General features: G+C 40.2%; 2 protein-coding genes across 5 annotated transcripts in view; one reads left to right on the top strand and one right to left on the bottom strand.

Moving 5' to 3' along the window:
- Nucleotides 1-15647, top strand: part of cmtr1 (cap methyltransferase 1) — a 38634-nt gene extending 22987 nt beyond the window's left edge. For all 3 annotated transcript variants that reach the window (XM_003215915.4, XM_062973709.1, XM_008125135.3), the window contains exons 16-24: nucleotides 1532-1600; nucleotides 2418-2549; nucleotides 3296-3418; nucleotides 4073-4164; nucleotides 4843-4911; nucleotides 5968-6015; nucleotides 6545-6657; nucleotides 8667-8775; nucleotides 12923-15647. In XM_003215915.4, the coding sequence (XP_003215963.2) occupies nucleotides 1532-1600; nucleotides 2418-2549; nucleotides 3296-3418; nucleotides 4073-4164; nucleotides 4843-4911; nucleotides 5968-6015; nucleotides 6545-6657; nucleotides 8667-8775; nucleotides 12923-13124 (957 nt within the window). In that variant the 3' untranslated portion in view covers nucleotides 13125-15647. The remainder of the gene's footprint in view (nucleotides 1-1531; nucleotides 1601-2417; nucleotides 2550-3295; nucleotides 3419-4072; nucleotides 4165-4842; nucleotides 4912-5967; nucleotides 6016-6544; nucleotides 6658-8666; nucleotides 8776-12922) is intronic.
- A 482-nt stretch (nucleotides 15648-16129) lies between these two features.
- Nucleotides 16130-22974, bottom strand: part of ccdc167 (coiled-coil domain containing 167) — a 41611-nt gene continuing 34766 nt past the window's right edge. For both annotated transcript variants that reach the window (XM_003215901.4, XM_062973725.1), the window contains one exon: nucleotides 16130-18034. In XM_003215901.4, coding sequence (XP_003215949.2) covers nucleotides 17931-18034 — 104 coding nt within the window. In that variant the 3' untranslated portion in view covers nucleotides 16130-17930. The remainder of the gene's footprint in view (nucleotides 18035-22974) is intronic.

Below are 22974 nucleotides of genomic sequence, written 5' to 3'. Positions count from 1 at the left end.
CAACATGGGTTGCCTGTAATAATGCTTGAAACCCCCTACTAGTCTGTGTTGTATTCTTCTATTCATGAGGAAGAAAGAATGGCAGGATTACAATATTACTGGAGGAAGAGGAAAGTTTTGATCCAACAATAGCTTGATAGAAGAAGTTCCATTACATTTTTCTTATAAAACTTAAATCTTTCAACTTTTGTTTGCCTCAGCTTTTGCTTTTAATATTCTGTAGTACTTATGTATCACTTATATATGCAATAATAATAATAATAATAATAATAATAATAATAATAATAATAATAATAGCAACTTTATTCTTGTATCCCAGCACCATCTCCCCAAAGGGACTCAGGGTGTCTTACACAAGGCACAAGGTGCCTAAAAAGCAGAAGATGAAATAAAACACAATATAAAATACAATTGAATAAAATATATAAGCATGTAAACAACAACATAAAACTCAGAATAAAACAGCACTCATCCGTCAATGGCGGTAGCAATGTAAACATGGCCAGACTGTAAACAATAGGGAAAGGGAATGGGAATAAGTGAAGAGCTGTAACCATGGGGCAAGGGCATGGGATAAAGTGCAAGCCTGCATAACAAATTCATAGATTGACTAGGGACAAAGTGTTCTCAAAAGCTTGTTTGAACAGCTGGGTCTTTAGGTCCCTACAAAAGGAGGACAGTGTGGGGGCTTGCCTAATCTCCCTGGGGAGAGCGTTCCAAAGCCGGGGGGCCACCACCGAGAAGGCCCTTTCCCTTGTCCCCACCAACTGCGCTTTAGACGGTGGTGAGACCAAAAGGAGAGCCTCCCCGGCAGATCTTAGGGCCCTTGCCAGTTCATAGGGGAGGGTGTGTTCACAAAGATAGGCAGGACCCGAACCGTTTAGGGCTTTGTAGGTAATAACCTGCACTTTGACTAGGGACCGGAAACTTATCAAGATATAATGGAGCTGCTTTAGTAGGGCATCGTGTGCTCCCTATAGTTAGCTCTAGTGAATAGCCTGGCTGCCAATTTTTGCACCACTTGCAGTTTCTGAGCCGTCTTCAAAGACAGCCCCACATATAGTGCATTGCAGTAATCCAGTCTAGATGTAACTAAGGTGTGGACCACCATGGCCAAATCAGGCTTTTCGAGGTACTGTTGCAGCTGGTGCACAAGCTTTAACTATGCGAAGGCCCTCCTGGCCACCGCCGACAACTGAGCTTAAAGTGTCAATGCTGAATCCAGGAGAATCCCCAGACTGCAGACCTGTGCCCTCAGGGGAAATGTAACCCCGTCTAGCACAGGCAACTGACTAGGAGGACCTCTGTCTGTCTGGGTTAAGCTAAAGCTTGTTAGCCTCATCCAGTCCATCATAGCTGCCAGGCACTGGTCCAGGATCCATAGGGCTTCCTTGGATTTCAGTGGAAAGGAGTAGTAGAGTTGTGTGTCTTTTACGTACAGATGCAGTAATATGAGCAAACGATGACAAGTAATGATTGTATGGGAAAACCAAAGCCTTCTATATTTTAATTGTTTCTTTGACTGTAATAGATACCAGACCAGGCCCGAATTGCTCCATCGTCTTCAGATCCAAAGTCCAAGTTCTTTGAATTAATTCAGGTGAGTCTTTCAGCTTTTCTTTGTTCCGTATGCTCAGATGAAATGGTGGCATATCATTATAGGACTGTAAGCTAAGCAGGGTCAGGTGTGGTTGGTTCTTGGAAGGAAGGCTGCTGGTACTTTAGGCTGCATTTCATGGAAAGGAACTGACAAAGCCACTTCTGAGTATTTTTTTCCCTAAGAAAACTTTTATGGGGTCACCATGTGTTGATTGGTGACTTGGAGGCACATACACACACACACTTGTGATGCAATGTGTCTGTTTAAACCATTCCTTAAATTTATACAAACTAAAGTTTGTTCTTATATATTTTTTCTCTTAGAAAGACTTGTGTTCCACAGAAAGTATTCATATGCTAGAATAGATCACTGAATGCAAAAATAGAAAACAGAAATATTCTTATAATGCCAGTTTTTGCAATATTCTTGTATGGCGGTAGTGGGAAGGTGAATTCCCCTCACTCTCTGGTGGCATTTGCTTTGTTTTTTAGTTGAAAGCCCATCCTATACTTCAAACAGATAGTGGATAATTTTGCCATTCTTCTCCTTAGGCATGTTAAGCCCAAGGGAGGCTTTTTCCCAATCAGAAATTAAATTAGAAGTTGACTTCTGCTTTACTTCTTAATTGGAAAAATCTCCCAATTGCTAAAATAGCATAGGGAGTCCCCAGAATATGGTGAAAATGCCTCAGCTTTTTAGGCAGGTGGGGTTTGGATAAATGCAGCCTTTTAAGGTCCATGGATGCAAAAATACTCCCACAATTGGTCACCTTGATGCATGGGATAAAATCTCCAGTCTTATATTTTTCCTGCTTCAGGGTGCTGACATAGAGATCTTCAGTTACAAACCAACACCTCTCAACTTAAAAACATTGGATAAGATCCGTCCCGTATTGGATTATAGATGCATGGTATCAGGAGGTGAACAGAAGTTTCTTCTGGCCCTAGGGGTAAGTGATAATAATTAAATATATCAGGAAGTACCAGTATATCAAAAACATTATAATCAACACAAGAATTTCATTTAGTTCCCAGTTTCTGCTGTGTATATTCCAGAACAAATATACTTTACTTTCTGGCTAACATAGAATCATAAAATTGCAAGAGACCACAAGGGTTATCCAACCCAACCCCATTCTACCATGCACAAGCAAAGCACTCCCAACAGATGGCCATCCAGCCTTTGCTTAAAAACCTCCAGAGAAGGAACCTCCATCACGCTCTGAGGCAGCATATTCCACTGCCAAACAGCTCTCACTGTCAGGAAGCTCTTCCTAATGTTTAGGTGGAATCTTTTTCCTGGAACATTACTGAAAGGCAGTTCTTTCACTTGATTTCCTTTACCAATTTTTTTCTTTTTCTCTGATATACATATCTTGTTCAATAAACAGATTAACTATATGTGTACACTTGATGTATCCTGTTATTCTCATTATTATTTTCTCTTTTGTGACTTTGTGTGTCACTCCTGAGGAGAAGAAGCTAGTTCTAAACAAGCTGAATAATGTTGGGCATCCCCTCTCCCCTGGCTACTGACAGTCTTTATAAATTGTAAATTTTAAATACATCCCACTGTGGAGAAGTCTTTCTTGTCTCTCTGTCATCCCAGTACCATCTGTTATCCAAAAGTATGTGTCTCGATTGATGAACTTGTTTGGATTCTAATCTTGCCTGGTCTGTGCTTGTTTATATGCAGAAATCTCAGATATATACTTGGGCTGGTCGCCCATCAGATCGCTGGACTAAACTGGACTTGAAAACAGAATTGCCACGTGACACTCTTCTGGCTGTGGAGATTGTTCATGAGCTAAAAGGAGAGGTCAGACTGTTTTTCTTTTAGAAGGGGATTAATTCCTTCCATCAGCAGGCTGGGGTTTCTTGTAAAGATGGTACCAGGAAGGGAGGGAAGAAAGAAAGAAAAAGAAGGGAAAGAAAGAAGGAAGGAAAAAAGAAGAGGTGGAGTGTGCATGAGGGAAGAAGGAAAAAAGAAAAGAGGGAGAAGGTGTATGAGTGAAAGGAAGGATGGGAAGGAAGAGCCATAAAGAAAGCCTGCCTGCCTTTGTTAGAGCATTGCTATGTGGACATTGTGAGGGTAGGCCTTCTCAGAGCTGGAGAAGGAGGAAAGCAAGTGGGCAGTGGCCCCTCTGACACCTAGGCAATACCAGGTATATCTGCTAATTATGTATAAACTTGAAAACTACATAGGCTAGAACATGAGGCTGTCCAAATTTGCTGAACCCCAGCTTCCATCATCTTTCACATATTAGCTCAAGGTGATTTGCAATCCAAAGGTTGCGTGCATGTGAGTACCTGCTGTGTTACTAATAGAAGGCTGTTGTTTTTGTGAGCATAATTTGTAAGAGATACTTCTTTTAAAAATTATGTACTCTCTCTTACTGAAAAAGCAGCTACATGTGTTCTATTTAAAAATTATGGTAACATTTCTTATGGCATCCATTTTTTCTATCTGTAGGGGAAAGCACAGCGAAAAATTAATGCCATCCATATCTTGGATGCCTTGGTACTAAATGGCAGTGATGTCAGAGAGCAACATTTCAATCAGCGGTAAGTAGAGTTTGAGGAATAGCCTGCTTATTAGTGTTTTGCAGTGCGATGATAGTACTTGTGCTGGTTAAACAGGTGTTTTTTTTTGTTCAGAGTAGTTGAAGTAGAGTGGGAAGACTTGTGAGAGTTGTCTAGCTTCAGAATGTGGCATAGCAGTTTTCTCCAATCCAGAGATGCTGGACTTTATTTCCCACAACCCCTAATCAAAATGATGTAGTCTGCCACTAGAATAACAGCAACTTTTTTATTTATTACCCACCTCTCCTTTTGGAATATGCCAGCTGTGGGCAAGCTGTAGTAACTTGCTATTACTTTTCACTGGATGGTCGGTGGTAGAAAAGGTAACTTTTTCAAAAGCTAATATTACAATTTATGCGTAGATCACAGGATTCCTTTTACTGAAAAAGTGCCAATGCCTCTGTTTACTTTCCCAAATCAAAGAATTTTAATAGATGAGCAAAAGTGTTAAATCTGCAGAAGCTATGCCGAACCAGTCCTTAGCTATGAGTGTTAAGTCCTTATCGTCAGGACCATAAATTGCATTTATAGGAGTGTCATTAGTCGACGTCAACTTCACAGCAGTTAATAACAAAGCAACTTTAATGATGGACCCTTCTCGAGCCGTGGATAATACATTTATTGTTGTTGTTGTTGATATCTCTCTCGTTTTCTCTCTAGAATTCAGCTGGCCGAGAAGTTTGTGAAGGCTGTCTCTAAACCCAGCCGGCCAGATATGAACCCAGTCAGGTGAGTCAGACCCCTAAGATCCTTGATGATTTCTGGGGTGATTTTGTGTGGACAGAGCCATGATGGTCTCACATATTAAACTCAATTTTCAAAAACCTGGGAAAACAGATTGTTCAATTTGTCAGGATATTGAATTAGTGACCGGGGGCTGCCTGTATAGTACTATTTGTATGCCTCTGTGTACTGTAAATTTGTGGTGGCCGGAGGAGGTGGATGAGTCAGACCACAGGAAAGAGCAGTCAGTTAAGCTCTGAACAAAAGGTGAGCAAGTAACTTTTGTAAAACTTGCTGATTACTACCACATTTTCACAGTTCAGTTTAATTTTCTGTATAGGAACTATCTGATATTTCTGTATTTTTATAGCAATTTAGAAATAATTTATGGCAAGGTAACCAGTAACAATTCTGCTCTGAACCAGCTGACCATCAGCCACTTGAAGTCACAGTTGGTGAGGTTCACCCAGAAAGTTCAGTGTTATAATGCCATTTCCTGGGAATGCTGACCATTGGATGTTTGGAGATTCGATTTGAAATTGTCTTCTAGGTTTTTTAAATCTTTTTCTTCTCACCTATTCTACTTGGGCATGAGGTCTAGTAACATCATCCTTCTTTTTAAAAGCATTACCAGGAAATGGCATTATAACACTGAACCTTCCGGGTGAACCTCACCAACTGTGACTTCAAGTGGCTGATGGTCAGCTGGTTCAGAGCAGAATTGTTACTGGTTACCTTGCCATAAATTATTTCTAAGTTGCTATAAAAATACAGAAATATCAGATAGCTCCTATATAGAAAATTAAACTGAACTGTGAAAATGTGGTAGCAATAATATTCTGAATTTAAGATTCTAGAAAAAGAGGAAAAATATGAAATTGTTGCTGAGGCTGCATTTGAATACCTTACTAGATTTTAAAAAGAAGGATGGGCCTCAGCAACAATTTCATATTTTTCCTCTTTTTCTAGAATCTTTTAATTCAGAATATTTATATAACTTTGGTTCCAAACAGAAATGAGGATGAATCTGTTAACTATATCTTGATTTTTTTTTCTTACCAGAGTGAAGGAAGTGTACCGATTAGAAGATATGGAAAAAATATTTCTGAGGTATGTTCTCAGAAAGGATGCCTTATTTTATTTATTCATAACTTGCATTTCTGTTCCACCTTTTCTCCAATGTGCTCCACCTTGTGTGTATGGACTCGCCCTCTCCATATATTTATTACCTGCAAACCCCTATATGGTCCAATCTATCTTTGAGACCGCATCCCCCCCACCCGCCAATGAACCGGCGTGGGCTCTCCTCTCGATCCCACCTCCATCTCAAGCACGGTTGATGAGAACAAGAGAGAGGGCCTTCTCGGTGGTGGCTCCTCGGCTTTGGAATGCCCTCCTTAAAGAGATCAGGGTAGCCCCCACTCTTCAAGTTTTCTCTAGACACCTAAAAACATGGCTTTTTAAACAAGCTTTTCACCATGTTTAGGGATTAGGGCCTAATTCACTACATTTGAGAATTAGCAATTTGAACACATGCACATTATGGGGATTGATATAATATTCAACTGCTATTTTGTAGCTTGCTGGTTTTTGTAGTTGTTGAACACTCCCTCTCTACATATATTTTTTGGTCCTTCAGGTTAGAGATGAAGATTACCAAGAGCTCAAGTGGGATACTGCGGCTGTCCTACACTGGCCGTGATGACCGGCACTTTGTCCCCACAGGATTGTACATCGTTCGGACAGTCAGTGGTAGGTTTTCCTTCCCTGTCTGCTATGACAATCATGTTCGAAGTCTGGAATATGCACACTTTGTTGGAGCAATGTTGATAACATATCTCAACCCTCCAAAAATGATTGCTATCTTGGTGTTTAGGCCTGTTCCTGGGATTATTTCAAGCACTGCTTCAGAAAATTACATTTGATAGACTCTAGTTTCTTAGATATGGTTAGTATGATTTTTGTGGATGAGCAGATGGCGAGTGGTACATGGCCTGTATCTCAAAAACTAGAGCTGATAGGGGAAAACTGCTGCAATTTTTGGAATCTATAGGTTATATATACCCAGAAATAGGGCTACCATTTGAGGCACCAAAAAGTGTGTTGGCCATTGTTGGGGGACTTCTGATATTTTAAGAAAAGTTAAATTGAACTCTTTTTTTTTTTATTCTCAAAGAATATTGTTCTTGGGTTGTTGTATGTCTTTCGGGCTGTGTGGCCATGTTCCAGAAGTATTCTCTCCTGACGTTTCGCCCACATCTATGGCAGGCATCCTCAGAGGTTGTGAGGTATGGATAAACTAAGTAAGGAAAGGAAATAATATATCTGTGTAGTGTCCAGGGTGTGGCAAGAGTCCTTTGTCACTGGGAAGCCAGCATTAATGTTTCAGTTAATCACCCTAATTAGCATTGGAAAGGTTTATGTCTCTTGCTTGGGGGCATCCTTTGTTCAGTCATTAGCCCTCAGAGTGTTGATTCCAATCTACTGTTTTGATTTTAGAGTTTTGTAATACTGGTAGCCAGATTTTGTTCATTTTCATGGTTTCTTCCTTTCTGTTGATGTTGTCCACATGCTTGTGGATTTCAATGGCTTCTCTGTGTAGTCTGACATGATAGTTGTTGGAATGGCCCAGCATTTCTGTGTTTTTAAATAATATCCTGTGTCCAGGCTGGTTCATCAAATGCTCTGCTATGGCTGATTTCTCTGGTTGAATTAGTCTGCAGTGCCTTTCATGTTCTTTGACTCTTGTTTGGGCGCTGCGTTTGGTGGTCCCTATGTATACTTGTCCACAGCTGCAGCTGTAGACTCCTGCAGAGGAGAGAGGATCCCTCTTGTCCTTCGCTGACCGTAGCATTTGTTGGATTTTCTTTGTGGGTTTGTAGATGCTAATTGGGGTGATTAACTGAAACATTAATGCTGGCTTCCCAGTTTTTTCCTCACAACCTCTGAGGATGCGTGCCATAGATGTGGGCGAAACGTCAGGAGAGAATACTTCTGGAACATGGCCACACAGCCCGAAAGACATACAACAACCCTGTGATCCCGGCCATGAAAGCCTTCGGCAACACAATATTGTTCTTGTTACAATGGATTTTCAGCAAGAATACTATATTTCTTCAGTTCTAGGACACACTTTCCCCCCATATGAACATCTCTAAAAAAAAGGTTTATATTACACTTTTTTGTTGGTGGTACTGAAATTAGTGTGCATCTTATGATCAATGGTGTCTTAGAATGGAAGAAATGTGATAACAGAGTAGGGAGGTAGTTTTTAAAATGCTCTTCCAGATGCCCTCCAAATTTCTCCAATGGTAAATGTGATGTCAGAGGGTACATCTACACTGTCAAAATAATGCAGTTTGATACCACTTTACTTGTCACAGCCAAATGAAATGGAGTCCTGGGATTTGTAGTTTGGTGAGGCACCAGCACTCTTTGTGCAGAGAAGGCTAAAGACCTTGTAAAACTACAAATCCTGTGATTCCATAGCTTAGTGCCATGGAAGATAAAGTAAAGATAGACTTCATTCTACAGTGTAGATGCACCCAGAATTGGTCTAAATAGTAGTTTGCACACAGGATCTTCCTGAGTAAATAGGAGAGAATAATAATATGTGGGATCTTGATTTAGTGTTCCTACAGTGGATGAGTGCACATGTCAGCAGTCATGTTCTTGAACATACACATAAACTTGCTGTTTGTGTTTCTATGTTTATGTACATATTTCTAGTTTTGATCTGATCCCTTTGCTTTTCTTCACAGATCCCTGGACCATGGCATTTAGCAAAAATTCTTACAGGAAATTTTTCTTCAACAAGACAACACATACTTCCACATATGAGCTTCCCGCAGAATCTGTTGCACCATTTCAGTGAGTATCTGTCATAAAAACCCACAGTTCAATATTGGGCAGGTCACATTCTCTCAGCTTCAGAGGGAGACAAAAGTACACATCTTGCCAAAAAAGCACCATATATTTGCTTTACACTCATCAGATGTTGAAGGCCTACAACGACAACAACATATTTCTCATATCAGTTACTACATCTGCTTTGCGATCACTTTGTGTAGGAAGAGAAGGCTTACTCTTTCAGTAACTCACTGAGGATCCCTGGTTTTGCTGTCATAAAGCACCAGTTTGGAGGTCTTTTAAGCAGAGGCTGGATGTCCTTCTATTGGGGTTGCTTTGATTGTGCTTTTCCTGCACAATATGTAACTTTATTGTTTTATTCATTTCAATAAACAATATTATAAATTTAATATTGATAAATTATTTGCTATTTATAAGGAGGAAAATGTCGACGGGACTGTCTCTCAGTCAAAAGACTTATCAGTAACAGTGGCTGTGAGTTTTCTGAGCTGTATGGCAATGTTCCAGAAGCATTCCCTCCTGATGTTTCACCCACATCTATGGCAGGCACCCTTGTTTACTGTCCTGATTTAGAGTTTTTTTAAATACTGGTAGCCAGATTTTGTTCATTTTCATGGTTTCCTCCTTTCTGTTGAAATTGTCCACATGCTTGTGGATTTCAGTGGCTTCCCCCAGGCAGGAAGCAGCCAACCTTTGAAGCTGCAAAGGTTTTCAATTGCTAATCAAGGTGGTCAAGTGCAACATTCACACTTTTCTCAAACAGAGAAGAGTTCTCTCTCCCACTCTGGACACTCCACATATATATAAACCTCACTTGCCTAGTTTCCAACAGACCTCACAACCTCTGAGGATGCCTGCCATAGATCTGGGCGGAACATCAGGAGAGAATGCTTCTGGAACATGGCCATACAGCCCAGAATACTCACAGCAACCCAGTGATCCGCCCATGAAAGCCTTCGACAACACTTATCAGTAACGTTTGCTACATGTAATACATAAGAATTATATTATATCCAAAGCTAAGAAGGATTAACAGCATGAATTGGGCAGACAATGAGAATCTCATTCTCAGGAGGTTTTTTTTAAGCCTATGAAAAAAGTCAGATTAGTTCTCTGATCTGAAAGTCCTTGAGACCTGGGAAATCCTATCAAACTGGCTTCTCATCTCCCACTTCTCTTGCACTGGTGGGTTTTGAAAGATTTTGTAGGAGCCCTTTTAAGTTACCCTTTTTTCAGCTTGCTAAATAGGCAGCAAACAGCAGCTCCCCCTTCTCCCATCCCACATTGCATTTATCTCATGATAGCATTTCAGCAGAAATCTGAATGAAAGCTCTAAAAATGGGAAGAAGCTTGGTAATGGATGTACTGTATTGCATTATCGTCTGGGAGTGTTAATGTGACTGTAATTAGACACTGATCTATTTTCTTGTCACAGTGCTAATACGGCTCTGCTAGGACAGTGTAGCTAAATAGGCTGTGAATATTAAATACCAGTAATTGTTGGACTCGAAGGATGCCCTGTCTGTGGCCAATTAGGTACTCAGTGTTTCTTCAAAATTATAGCACTTTGAACTTGGAGGACAATCTGAGCTCAAGAGTCTGTCTCAGACCAATAAGAGAGATTCAGGAAAGGATTTAAAAAAACCGAATGCACCAAATATCTTTATCTAAAACACCAAACATGCTGAGCAGTTGAGAGCTACTGCTGTGTCTACTCTGTTGCACTTTTCTAAAATCTCCTGTAGGTTCCTTTATATCGACTCTTATGAGATTACTTTCCCATACCATCTCAGAAGCCTGAAAATATATTCTGCTTTCTGTATGTTGGATACTTTCTGTTATCTGTTCTATTGCTTTGAATTGAGGGAAAAATAAAGCTGCTTCTGTTAAAGCCATGTCCATTTATAGATTTGACTGGCAAAGCTGTCCGTGCTGTAGCAGACCTTTAGTACTCAGAATCTGAAGAATTGATCAATAAACTTGAAAAAGTTAGGCCTTCTTTCAAAGCATTAGAACAAAGGTAATATTCACACTTCAAAAAAACTTCATAAGTAAAAATGACTTCATCTGCTGGTGGAGAGATGGCAGGAAGGAAGCTATGTAGAATGTCTGTGTGAAAGAGTTCTAAACTCACGCTTCAAAACACAGAAATTAGGTTTGTAGAAGGGTAAGAAGATACTTTCTTTGTCTTCACCAAATCCTGTTGACACCTTTGGCTCCTGGCCATTGTTGCGGTTGCCTCCTCCAAGTATCTCTTCCCTTGTTAGTTGAGGGGTACATTTTTCGTTTGTCCTCATAATTCGGATCAAATTCGTTAAATTCGTACTTAGAAGGTGATATCTAATACGTGGGTGTGATCCGCACCAAAAATTTAAGAATCTAAACTTACCCCATACTTTTTCATTTTAGTTTTGTAAATCTCGGAAGGCTCCCAAAGCCAGTTTCATATTCAGTGCAAGGAAGCAAAGCAAAGCTGAAAACACTGTTTTTCCATTGTAAATTAATGGAGTGTCAGCTTTAGTAGTGGGGAAAAGAGGGAGCAGTGTTTCCTGGGACCCCACAGAACTCTGGGAAATGTAGTTTGGGAAAGGAGGAGCTCTATGCCAAAGAATTCAAAATGCCCTGCCATAAACTACATTTCCCAGAATGCATCAGCATCAGAAAGCACCAATCAGGATAGTGGAGATAAATGTGTCCCTCCCTAATAGCAGCCAGCCACAGCCAGTTCCAATAAATGTTGAATCTGCAAAAAGGAGGACTGACTTGATACTTCTCTAGTAAGTAAGTAAATCTGTACTAGGAAGAAATCCTTAAATCAGTAGTTCTCAACCTCTTGGTCCCCAAGTGTTTTGGCCCACAACTCCCACAAATACCAGCCAGTTTACCAGCTCTTAGGATTTCTGGGATTTGAAGGCCAAAACATCTGGGGACCCACAGGTTGAGAACCATGGCCCTAAATGGATAGCCCTTGGGAGTCTCCTCCAACTGCATGTCAGAAGAGCTTGGATAGTGCCCTTCTGCCTGGAAGAAGGGGGTTGGTCTAGATGACCCTTGATGGTGTATTTACTATGATTTTTGTTCCTGGGTTATAAATGCCAGTTCCTAATTGGTTCTATCATAGAAACATGGGGAAAGTTCATTAAACTGTGAAAACTCTGTATTTGTCGGAGGGACATTGTGCTATAGCACATTTAACTATAGTATCTTGCTGCAACTCCACCAATTTAATGAAGTTTGTGCCACAAAAACAAAGTTACTGGAGTAGAACAACTACTTTAAAAATAAAGACTACACCATTAAACAGAATATAACACTTGCAAACTAGGAACAGATTTTCTTTATTGTTAAAAAATGGTGTTTATGAAAACTTTGAAAATTCGGCAAAAATCCCTGGGTAAGTGAAACTTTCTGAAATTTGGTGTGCTAATGGTGGTAAATGTGTTCTATCATTGTTGCATGTTTCACTCCAGCTGTAAAAATGAGGGAGAAAGGAGCCCCTGAACTTTCCCCAATTATAGTAATTTAATATATAACGAAATAGTAATGAAATTTCATTGCTCGTTATAGTAACACATTTTTCACTGATATTTTAGAAACACTTTAGAAACAAAGTGCTAGCATCGCCCCGTGCCGCCCCCCCCCCCCCAATTTTGTATTGACTTTTGAAACATTTTTTAATCAATTGCACATCCCTACTTAAGTGTGGCCCTTCTAGCCAGCTCAGGATGTGAGCCCTTCTTCAGTTCAGATGCCTATCTGCTTTGAAAGACATCTTCTAGTGGGCTTGTTTTGTGTGGTTAGTTGAATAGGGGAGTGTGGTAGAGAAGTAACAGAGCAATAACTGAGTACTCATTCCCTTATTCCGCCTTCCAATGTCCTTACTTACCTGTAGCAGCAGCAAAGGGACAAGGAAATCGTGCTTGAGGACTATCATTGCCAGGTTTTGCAAATTAACCAAATAACAGTATGTTGTGATACATTAGTGTATATAAAGTTGTCCACAGCTTTTGGCCTTTCCCACCTGATGCCAGGATTTGTCTAAGTGGAGGTTGTAGTGATTGGAGAAGTTTATATGCAACATGTCCACCACTTCTTTTATCACCTTGGCCATGGTGTCCACTCTAATTTCTGTCTACTTTGTCCACAGTATTTGCTACTTCAGTCGCCTCTTCTGGGAATGGGGGGATGGCGTCAAAGTGCACGATTCTCAAAAAAGGGAAGATCCAGAGAAGCTGTCCAAAGAAGCTGTTCTGTCCTTCATTCGGCAACATTCGCCCTATGAGCAGACTGTCGCCAAGTCTTGGGGGACAGGGAAGGAGCCTGGGTTGGAATCGTCAGCCGCAGATTAGCATAAGTTTCTTCCAGCTACTTAAAGTGATTCATGGAGGACATGCCAGAGGAAGCTGGATCAAGTGGTGGAGGACTTGGTGGGGAAAACATGAGACAAGGCTGCAGATTGCAAAACAGCATTGTACATATTCATCTGCTCCTGGCAGTTTTTGCTGCTAGTGACAGAGGCAAGGCTCCTGGATCAGTGGCTATTCCTCTGCATTGATGCCCACCATACCTCTCTAGGACTCCTTCCCACCCCTGTGGTTTCAACACTTTGCATCTGGACTTCACATAGCAGACAGCACAGCAAATCAAAGAAGAATTTGCACACAACTCCACAATGTCACCTGTAACAGAAGGACCACATGGTTCCTGATGGAGTTCCTTAAGGGTAGGAATGAGGACAAAAGGGAGAGGTAGCTTTTAATGACCTGAGATTGTTGCTTGGGCTTTTTTTTTGTATGATGAGCTAAATTTGAGTTCATTCAGAAATTCTAGTTCTTGCCCTATCTGTTTCCATGGCTCTGTCCTTTAGAATTCTAGATATGTCTTATCAGGAAGAAAACCAAACAGATGGAGTTCTTGATTGTAATAGTTTTGGTGTCCTTGCTGTCAGTAATGACACATGAGTTTGATTTTATGCTTCTATGCAAAGTAAATGTATTATGCTCATTTCCACTGTCCACCTTCAGGTTTGCAACCCCAAGGAGTTTTCTCTAATGGAATCCCCAAACTCTTGACTAGACTGAGCACCTTTGGTTTGTGATTGAGGCATGCCCAGTAGTTTTCCTTTGATCAGTGTTGGGGAATTGTAGGGCTGGGGAAATGAATGGCTTTTGAATGATGCATAGATTGACGGAAAGAGAGGAAACACTTGGATTTCACCTATCCAGCCCTCTTGCAGGGAAGGAATTTTAATTCTTAAAATAAACCTCTACATGTTTGGAATGAAAATCCCATATGGAGCAAAAATACACAATGGACTATTCTTCAATACTCATGAATCCACTGTATTGTGAATTGGTTTTTCGGGTGCAGAGGAACAAGACTGTACTTTCCACATATTATGACTTTAAAAAAGAAAGAAAGCATGTCTTCTTTGTTTTCTAACTGAGTCAGGCAGTAACAAGCCACAAAAGATTGTAAAGTCAGTGCAGATGCTGAATATTTGCTCATGGTGGCAAGAAGAGAAAATTCACCAGCATGTGGTGTGGGACAGTTGCCCAGGTTGTGCATTAAAGAAAACTCTGAGATCTCCTGTTGCAGAAGGCACTATCCAAGACCCATCTACACTTCCATATGCTGCAGTTTCAGAATTCAGATTAACTGCATTGAACTTGTTTAAATGGTAGTGTAGACTTGTATAATTCAGTTCAGTGCAGTTCAATTTGCATTGTATGGGTCCAAACTGACCATATAATGCAGTTAAAACTGCATTATACAGTAGTGTAGATGGGACCCAAGTCCTAGCCCCTCTCAAAGGATATGGACAAAGAGACCCAATGTTCAGTTTTAGGGAACTATGGTCAATCGAGTAAGGTATGGTTTCACCCAAACTAGAGTTCATGTGGAAGTCCATATAAACCTCCTTGTAAGTAGTACCTAAATCTTACTTCCATTGTTGTAGTTAAGGAAAACTTAGCCAAGGGAAATAGTCTCAACCCTTTTAATCTACTGTCCTTTGGCCACAATTTCCCTCAGCACACACATCTTCCAGTTTATAAAAATGGCTATGGAGCACTTTGTCATCTAAATAAAGGCCGTGTATTGCCCATCCCTGAATGAAAGCATCACAATTGGAGTCTAGTATACAATCACATAATTAAGCTTCTGTTTTCAATGTAATTTTGGCAGGAATAGGCCAGTTCCAAATCATATTGACTTTCCATAAATTAAGGCTCTATTTAGGCCTGGATAGGACTTAAGAGCAAGGCTTAATCTCCAAATTAGCAGCTGCTTTATATTTCAGATGGGATAGGAAGAAAGTAATTAAAATGGACTCTCGCACGTTCAGGTTGAGCCTTATGGTGTTAAATTTGTAAAAGTACCGAAGAGTGCGATGTGTATTGGGCTGACCTTTCCCTTCAGAATTGTAATAGTTCAAGAGTATGTTCATATTCAGGGGTTCCTTGTTTGTTGGCTTGAGAGCATTTTCAGAGACATTTTTACTGCTAGACCAACCTCCCTCTGATTTTACTCTGCATTTCTTGAGTGCAGTTGGGAGGGAAAGTTGTATATTGGGAGACAAAATATATGCCCTCATATTATTTATTTCTAATGTACCTATTGTTCCTTGCCTGTCATATTGGAGTCAAGATTCTTCCATTCTATAATGTACTAAGGTCTCTGTTTTTTGATGGCATATAAAAATCTATTTATTTAAAAGCTGTGTACATGAAGAAGCAAACTACTTTAATGGAAACCAGAACCATGTAATTCCAGTATTGAAGAATGGCTTCTCTTTGGTAATTCAGAAGAGACATGACCGTTGTATGGATAGAACATTAAAAACCTTGGGGATGGCCATGTGGATAATCTAATCTGATGTCATATTTTTTTAACCAACATGGGGAAGAAGGTCACAAACAATGAGAGTGATGTTGACAGAGCATGTTTTGTAATGCTCTGTGTTACTTGTTGTTACTCCCTTTTTCTTTTTGTTTCTGCATAGCCTATATAGTTCTTATATATATAGTCTTGGCTCATGTAGACTGTTCAAAGAAAAACACAACTCTGGCCTAAACATTTTATTCAAAAAAATAGTGTGATAAATAGGACTCTGCTCCATTATGTGCAGTAGGGGAGGCTAAGTGCTGTCTATATTTATAATATTTAGGCTGCTATAATTGATATGATTGGTTTTAATGTCTAGCCTGCAGATGCAAGAATCTAGACTCTGAGCTTTGATTTATGGAGGGGTAGATCATTTTTCCAGAACTTCTTTTCAGTTCCTTAAAAACAGTGGCTGTATGAAGCAGCTAAACTAATTAACTGATTTCAGCCAAAGCAAATGAGCTAGGCATTTGTAATTTCCAATAGAATATATTTATTTTTAAAAAAATGGAACAGAGGGAAGTTTAAAATGATGTGTTGCACTTAAAAGTGAAAATACAATCAGCCAACTAAAGTTTCCTTATACCAAGACCCCAACTCACTGAAAAAGTGTAGTTTTAGGATAACTAGAATTTTGCAGTCTTGTCACTGTAAACAACTCTCAAAGGAAGATGCGTAAACAAAGGTATTTCTCCAAAGAAATAACAACATTTGGAACTTTTTCTTTCAGGGAGTTTGTAGAGGATTTTAAAGGATGATTATAGTAAAATAGTATTAGAGATAACAACTATAACATCTCCCACTTAAAATTAAAACACACAAGTTATATACAAAATTGAGTAAATAGTCCACAGTTGATTGAAGTGTATGTTTCCAGACTAAAAGCACAGGAACACACATTTACGATTATGAGGTTATAAGTAATCTGGAGTATATGCAATCTAGTGAGACTATAGGCTTCAATAATTTAGGGATTAAAATGCAATTCTTAAAAATGTAAACCAGTTCCATTAATAAGTAGTACTGAAAATTCTAATATCTGTAGCAGCCTGCCATCTCTGTGCAAGTCTAACAGTTCAGCTGAGAATAGAGACATGGATAGCTGAGCAGCATCAAAGTGTGGTCAAAATGTTGTGGCCAGGCAATAAGAAAGCAAACGTTTTTAAAGAGGAAGAACATACAAAGCTATTCAATAGAAAAGCCTTTGAATGTTCAGGTATTGAGGTTAAAGAAGCCTGAAATAGAAAAACCTCAGAAATCAATACAATACTTGGGTGAGTAAGAAAAGTGCACACAGCATGATGAGAAACCAAGACGTTTAAAAAGCAAGTGAGAAAGTGAGAAATCAGAGAAACATGTATAGCTGCCCTGGCTGAACTGACAGCATGCATGTTTGAGCATGTTCTGTGTTCAAAGGCATTTTCAGAAAGCGGAAGGGGAGATTGGGTTTTCACAATAAGAACAGTGATCTTTTCAGCTTGAACAATCTCTGCTGTTAGATAAACCCTGCCTTATATTTCAAAAGGTTTATGAATGCCTTAGGGTTTAGAAACATGTTTGGCATCAACTAAAGCTTTATCAAATTTGGTTTGATCAGTAGAAGGCGAGTTGTTACATTAAGTTCCATTACAGAACTATATAAACAAATACAGCTTTCATATTTGACATAGGTTCTGTGTTACAGATGGATCCTGCCCATGCAATATGAGCAGAAAAAGATGCAAGGACTAGAAGTGGGCAGATGAAGCATAAAGAAAAAAAAATAGGCAAGACAGAAAGCTTCAGCTTTAAAATGACTGATACAGGAACATTCAAGACATTACAGGAGGTTTTTCTAAGAGCAGACAAATGAAGACATTATTGATTACTAGAGTAAATTGTATTTATTAACTCTGCTTCTATGGCTGCTCTGTAGCAGAAATTCACTGACTAGATCAAAGACACATTAAAAAACAGATATAAAACAGAAAAATCACATTAAAATTATGAAGACCTCCACAGTAAGGCTTGTGTGAACAACACAGTTTTCACCTGGTGCTAAAACACAGTAAAATGACATCCTGCTGTCCCTTTGCAAAAACTATCCTGTAACTGCGGCTCTGTTACCAAAAAGCCCCATGTTTCTGAGAAACTGTTTGTGCTTTGCTAATTTTTTTCAAGTGTCAGCAATGAATTGCCTGTGATGACTAAGAGGTGTCAAAGTGACATGGGAAGCTGACTGAACCTTCGAGTTAGTCTGGTGAGGGGAGGAAGAGGTTACCATCAAATAATCACATTGTCCAGCAGGTGTAAATAACAACAACCAAGAGCACGATGGCAGCTGAAAGTGCGACAATCTTGCGATTCTCTTGGCGAAGGGCTTTTAGTTCTTTCTCTGAAAAAAAAAGCCCCCCAAAAAAGGTCAGGATGTCACTTCCATGGCAAAATATAATTACTTTTTAAAAAATCCAGATCTTAAGCTTTTTACAAATATAAGCAAATCTGACCAAACTAGGATTTTAGGCATCTCTTAAGCAATTTGTCCACTGCCAGAAGCATCTTCTATTTCTCTTTATTACAAATATATGTCCAACTCTATTCTGCTACATGCCTTACAGAGGTATAACTTTTTCAAAGCAAACCAAGCAGATTATAGGGTCTAAAATATAATAGTACTGCCTACAGGTTGTGTTGGAGTCTGGGGGTCCTGTTCTGTGTGAGTTTTGCGTTTGATGTATGTCTGCCTGAAGTTTTCGTACTGTTTTGCAAATTTGAAGTAAAACAATTCTTTGTGTGTCACGGTAGGGTGGAAGCAAATTGTATAAATTATCTCTACACAGTTAGACCTCCAATACCGATGTAGGTCTTATGATCAATGTATGGTTTCTGTTTGCTAATTAATCCTTTGAGAGATAGGCAGCAAACATAAGAAAGGGAAATGGCTTCCTGTATGTCCACAGATGTTGTGCTGTAATTTAACTTCTGGAATAACTTTAGGAGGATTATGCTGGGATTCAATTTGCTATCTCAGAATAAGACACAAACATTCAGTTTGGAGCCCAAATTATTATTGCTAATTCTATTTATACTTTACCTCACCCCCCCCCCCCCAATTTTTAGAGTGGCTGTGGTTAAAATGTAAGAAGATTATGTCCAATCCACATGGTGAATAATCAAAAGTGATGAGTTGTCATTCAACAACATCTGAACACCCACACTGAGTAAGAACTAAAGAGCACTGACCACTATGTAAAAAAATACAAATAGCCCTCTGTATCCACAGATTCTCTATCCACGAATTCAATGGCCCTCTGAATGCCCCAACCATAAAGGCTGATGTGGCCCTCAATAAAATGAGTACGACACCCCGGCAAAACCACTGTGCTGAATATTGGAAGACCTTGGTGCAACCTAAAAACTTATCTTAAAAACACAGATGAAAACTGATCCTAGACCAGAATGTGGAAAAGTTCATGGAAATATTTTCTCAGAAGCCTGCTGAACCCTAATATATTCTTACTGACAAATGCAAACAATTTTTTTATCAGTCTGTGTGCTGTAGACTATTTTGAGCTAAAGTAAACCCGTCAGCTCAAAAGTAATTATTAGATGACACAAACAGGTGGCTGCTGGACTAGTGAACTGCATGAGTAGTCTATGCTCTTTTGCTCTGGGGCCAGCACAGTCTTTGCTAACTACATCAATTGGATGCTTCCCTGCTAATTTAATTGCCTGCCAACCCAGATACTTCATAAAGAAGACTCCACGCCTTTGCTAATTATTTAGAAAACAGCTGCCACGAGTTCACTGTGGCGGTGAATAGCTCAGTAGTTGCCCATGGCTACAGGCTAAATCTGTAGTAACCATTTCCATCTAGCCTTACATGAGGATAAAATGGGATAACCCTTATGTGTTCCACCCTGAATTCTTTAGTAGGAGGTTGGAATATAAATGTAATAAATAAAGCAAGCTTCAGATTAGGTCAAGGGCTGCTCAGCGGCTGTGCTGCAGTTGCTCTCCTACACTGGCTTTGTGGTCCTATGCAGCAATCAAGCCTATTCAAAGACAATTTCAGTGCTTTTGTAACTCCTGGGAGAGGTTAGGCGGTGGGGACTGCTTATTTGACAATAGAGTCATTGTTGCTGACTGCAGCAGCATTAGAGGTCAGAGCGCAGTGCTGCTTGCAAGTGCCAGAGGAGTATGATTTTAATGGGAAGTCTTGGGTGTTAATACAACGGCTTGGGCAGAAGTCTCTTTATAACTACCCGCTCCCCAAGGAAGGCAGCTTTGCTGAGAGGAACTCCTTACATTAAAAAAGGACAAAAGGTCTAGTCTTTGGCTGACTGATAGTTCTCATTTCAGACAGGAGGCTATTACAGGATGCCTCTCCTTATGCCAAAATGGTACATGGCTCCCTTCCCTAACCTTACAAACAAGATCAAAATATATCAGGAGAACCTGGAGGCACATTGAGCTTGAACCTTAGGAAGATGTTCTGCTGCTGGATTCTTGGTAGTGGCAGAGAAACTAAAACGTCCTTCCTCTGAGATACTTAAGAGGGAGTTTCACATACATTTCTCATGTGTACGAGGCGGGAGAATACGAATCCTCTGCCCCAAGGAGTTCTTTGTTATGCCAGGAGCAATTTTCCACACCACCACATCTGGATTTTCCACACCACCACATCTGGATTTTCCACAAAACCTGGAAAGGTTTCTCCTGAGTTTACCTGTATTTATATGCCACTGTAAACTTTAATATAATGAATAGTGTAGAAGAGCCATATAAGAGGCAGGGTTCTTATTCAGATCCAGAGAGCAGAAGAAAAAATGGCCCTTTCTTTTCTGTACAAAACTGATTTACAATAATCCAGCAGGTGGCACTCCAACCTAAATAGCCAAGGATATCTGGTAGGCAAAGAAAGCAATTATTATCTGAGCCTTTCCAGACATCAGGGAAATGAGCAAGCATGAAGGTAAGCAATCACTCTGTATCACAATACGGGTCTGTTCAGGGGTGGGAGGGAGTCATTTTCCTGCAAAGGAGACTGCTGATCCTCAACCCTTCTCTGTGCACTGAAGAACATAGTCAGAACTAAAACCAAAGTTTATGACATGGCAGAGGTCTAAAAAGCGGGGAATTTTGTTGGCTTTTCTGTGCATTTTCAAAAGCCAGCAGTACATGACTACACTTAAACCAGGTAAGAACTGTATAGCTTTCCAGGTTTTGTTCAACTGCCATTCTCACCAGCCTTAGCCAGTATAGCCAGATCAATGGGAATATTGGGCCATACAAGTGGGCCATACAATTCCCACTTTAGGCAGGAATTAAAAGCATGAAAGCTAAGAAATTTATAGGAAAAAAGGGTCTCTCAGCACCCGTAATATCTTACAGCAGAATTCTTATTCAACCACAATGAACATGATTTCAAATGTAATGCACATGCCCCACTGAGGAAATAATTTATTTTTTCATTGGTTGCTCAGAAAATGTCATTCCCTGCAGTTGCTAATGAGAGCTCATTTCTTGATGAGATGGTGGGACTCCGGTGTTTTTCTTTTTCCCAATTAGGCTCTATTGACTTTGTGCACTCCTTGTTGCTGTCTCTATCAATTATTCACTGCAACTCTATCAATCACTTCTTGCACCTAAGATGCTGCCGTTAGGTTGTGCCTTTAGGGTAAACCTTGACCCATTTCATGTACTGACTTTTGGTGTAAGCCCCCGATTCATTTTTTGGGAGCCTCCCAAAATCAGGAGAGTAGATACCGATTTTTGCTCTAGGGTGTCAAAAGATCTATTTTCCATTGGCCCGTTATTTGGGGGGGGGGGGCACTTCCCAGGCTCCTCTTTCCATAATTTTAGGCATTGAAGCTGTTTTACTCTTGAGGAGAGGTGCTCTGCTGCAGACAAGCACTTTAAGGAAGTTTCCTACCTGTTTCTCTAAAGGAGAGGCGCTTGGCTGCAGGTAGCCACAAGCCCTTTCTGGGCCTGCAAACCACACACTCTCCAAGGCAAGGAGGCAAGTTCTGTTTTTACTCTAGATAAGGCTCTTAGCTGCAGGCAGGTGTGCGTGATTTCTGGGCCTATAGGCCACACACACACACTCTTTCCAAGGCAAGGAGGCAAGTTCTCATTCTTACTCTGGAGGAGGTGCCCAGCTGCAGGCAGGCACACACGCTTTCTGGGCCTGCACACCACACACACATTCTTTCCAAGGCAAGGAGGCATGGAGTGCCATGTGCTCATGAAAAGCAGGCGAGGAGCCAGGATCAGCTCCCGCTTGCTTTCGTGTTGAGCTGATTTTTGTATGGGGAGGGTCCTTTCCATTATGTGCTTCCAAAGGTAACAGAAGTAACAAAAAAACGGATGAAACAAAGGAAAACGGTTCCGCGCACAACTCAACCGTGTATCTTCATGGGGCAGGAGTTTTCAACCACAGTCTGAAGCAATCACTTCCATTATCCTCTTAAATCTTTAGAGCCTCCTGAACCAAAAACTTTATCCAAATGGTTCCCTTTTGTCCCACTGCATACTCTTCTTGACTCTATTACTGAAAAATCATGCTTTTAAAAAATTGACAGAGGACAAGGGAGGGGGACACAAAAATAGGGGCCATGGACTGCATATGAATCAAGGGCTGCAACGTGCTCATTCCTGCTTGAGTGCAAAGCACTCTACTATGATTTCTTTGGTATGATGCTCCCAACAAGAGCTTGACCACCTGTTTCTGCAGCTACAGCCAATAACCTATTTTATCAAGATATGTTAGTGTACTTAATTTGTATTGATTCATTAAAGGAAAATTCTCTCCCCCCTAAAGGATATAAAGCTTTTAGGTGTGTTTGACATTCTGAAACTAATAGAACGAAAACTACCTCAGTGGAGAAGAGGCTATTTGATAGATATCAAATGCTATAGTAGCAGGAATGACGCCAGTCCTGTATAAGTAAAAAAAGGTATGAGTTGTATTTGAGTTCATAGAGCAGAGCTTCCTAAAATGTGAGTCCCGACCCCAAATGGGACCCTTTAAAGAAAGCAGTTTAAGATTTGGGGGGAAGGAGGGAGGGAGAGGTGAAATGAGGAAAGACAAAGGAGGTATGTAAGGGAGCAGGAGGAAACTCCTGCCAGGCATTTATTGTCCTTCCTTCTCCCCAAGAGCCCCCTTGCTTGAAGGATTTATTTTGTTATTTTAAGGAGTGCATCTTAATATATCTGCAGAGTTTGACTTGCAATACGATAGGCCCTCTGCATCCATGAATTCAACCACTTGAATATATATCTCAAACTTTGATTCATTTTACAAGACCCTTATATAACATAGTATGTGAGCAT

This window comes from Anolis carolinensis, chromosome 1 (assembly GCF_035594765.1).
Source record: "Anolis carolinensis isolate JA03-04 chromosome 1, rAnoCar3.1.pri, whole genome shotgun sequence".
In the NCBI taxonomy this organism is placed as follows: Eukaryota; Metazoa; Chordata; class Lepidosauria; order Squamata; family Dactyloidae; genus Anolis; species Anolis carolinensis.
The sequence above is the reverse complement of the archived record's forward strand: the minus strand, read 5'-3'. Positions and strand labels throughout refer to the sequence as shown.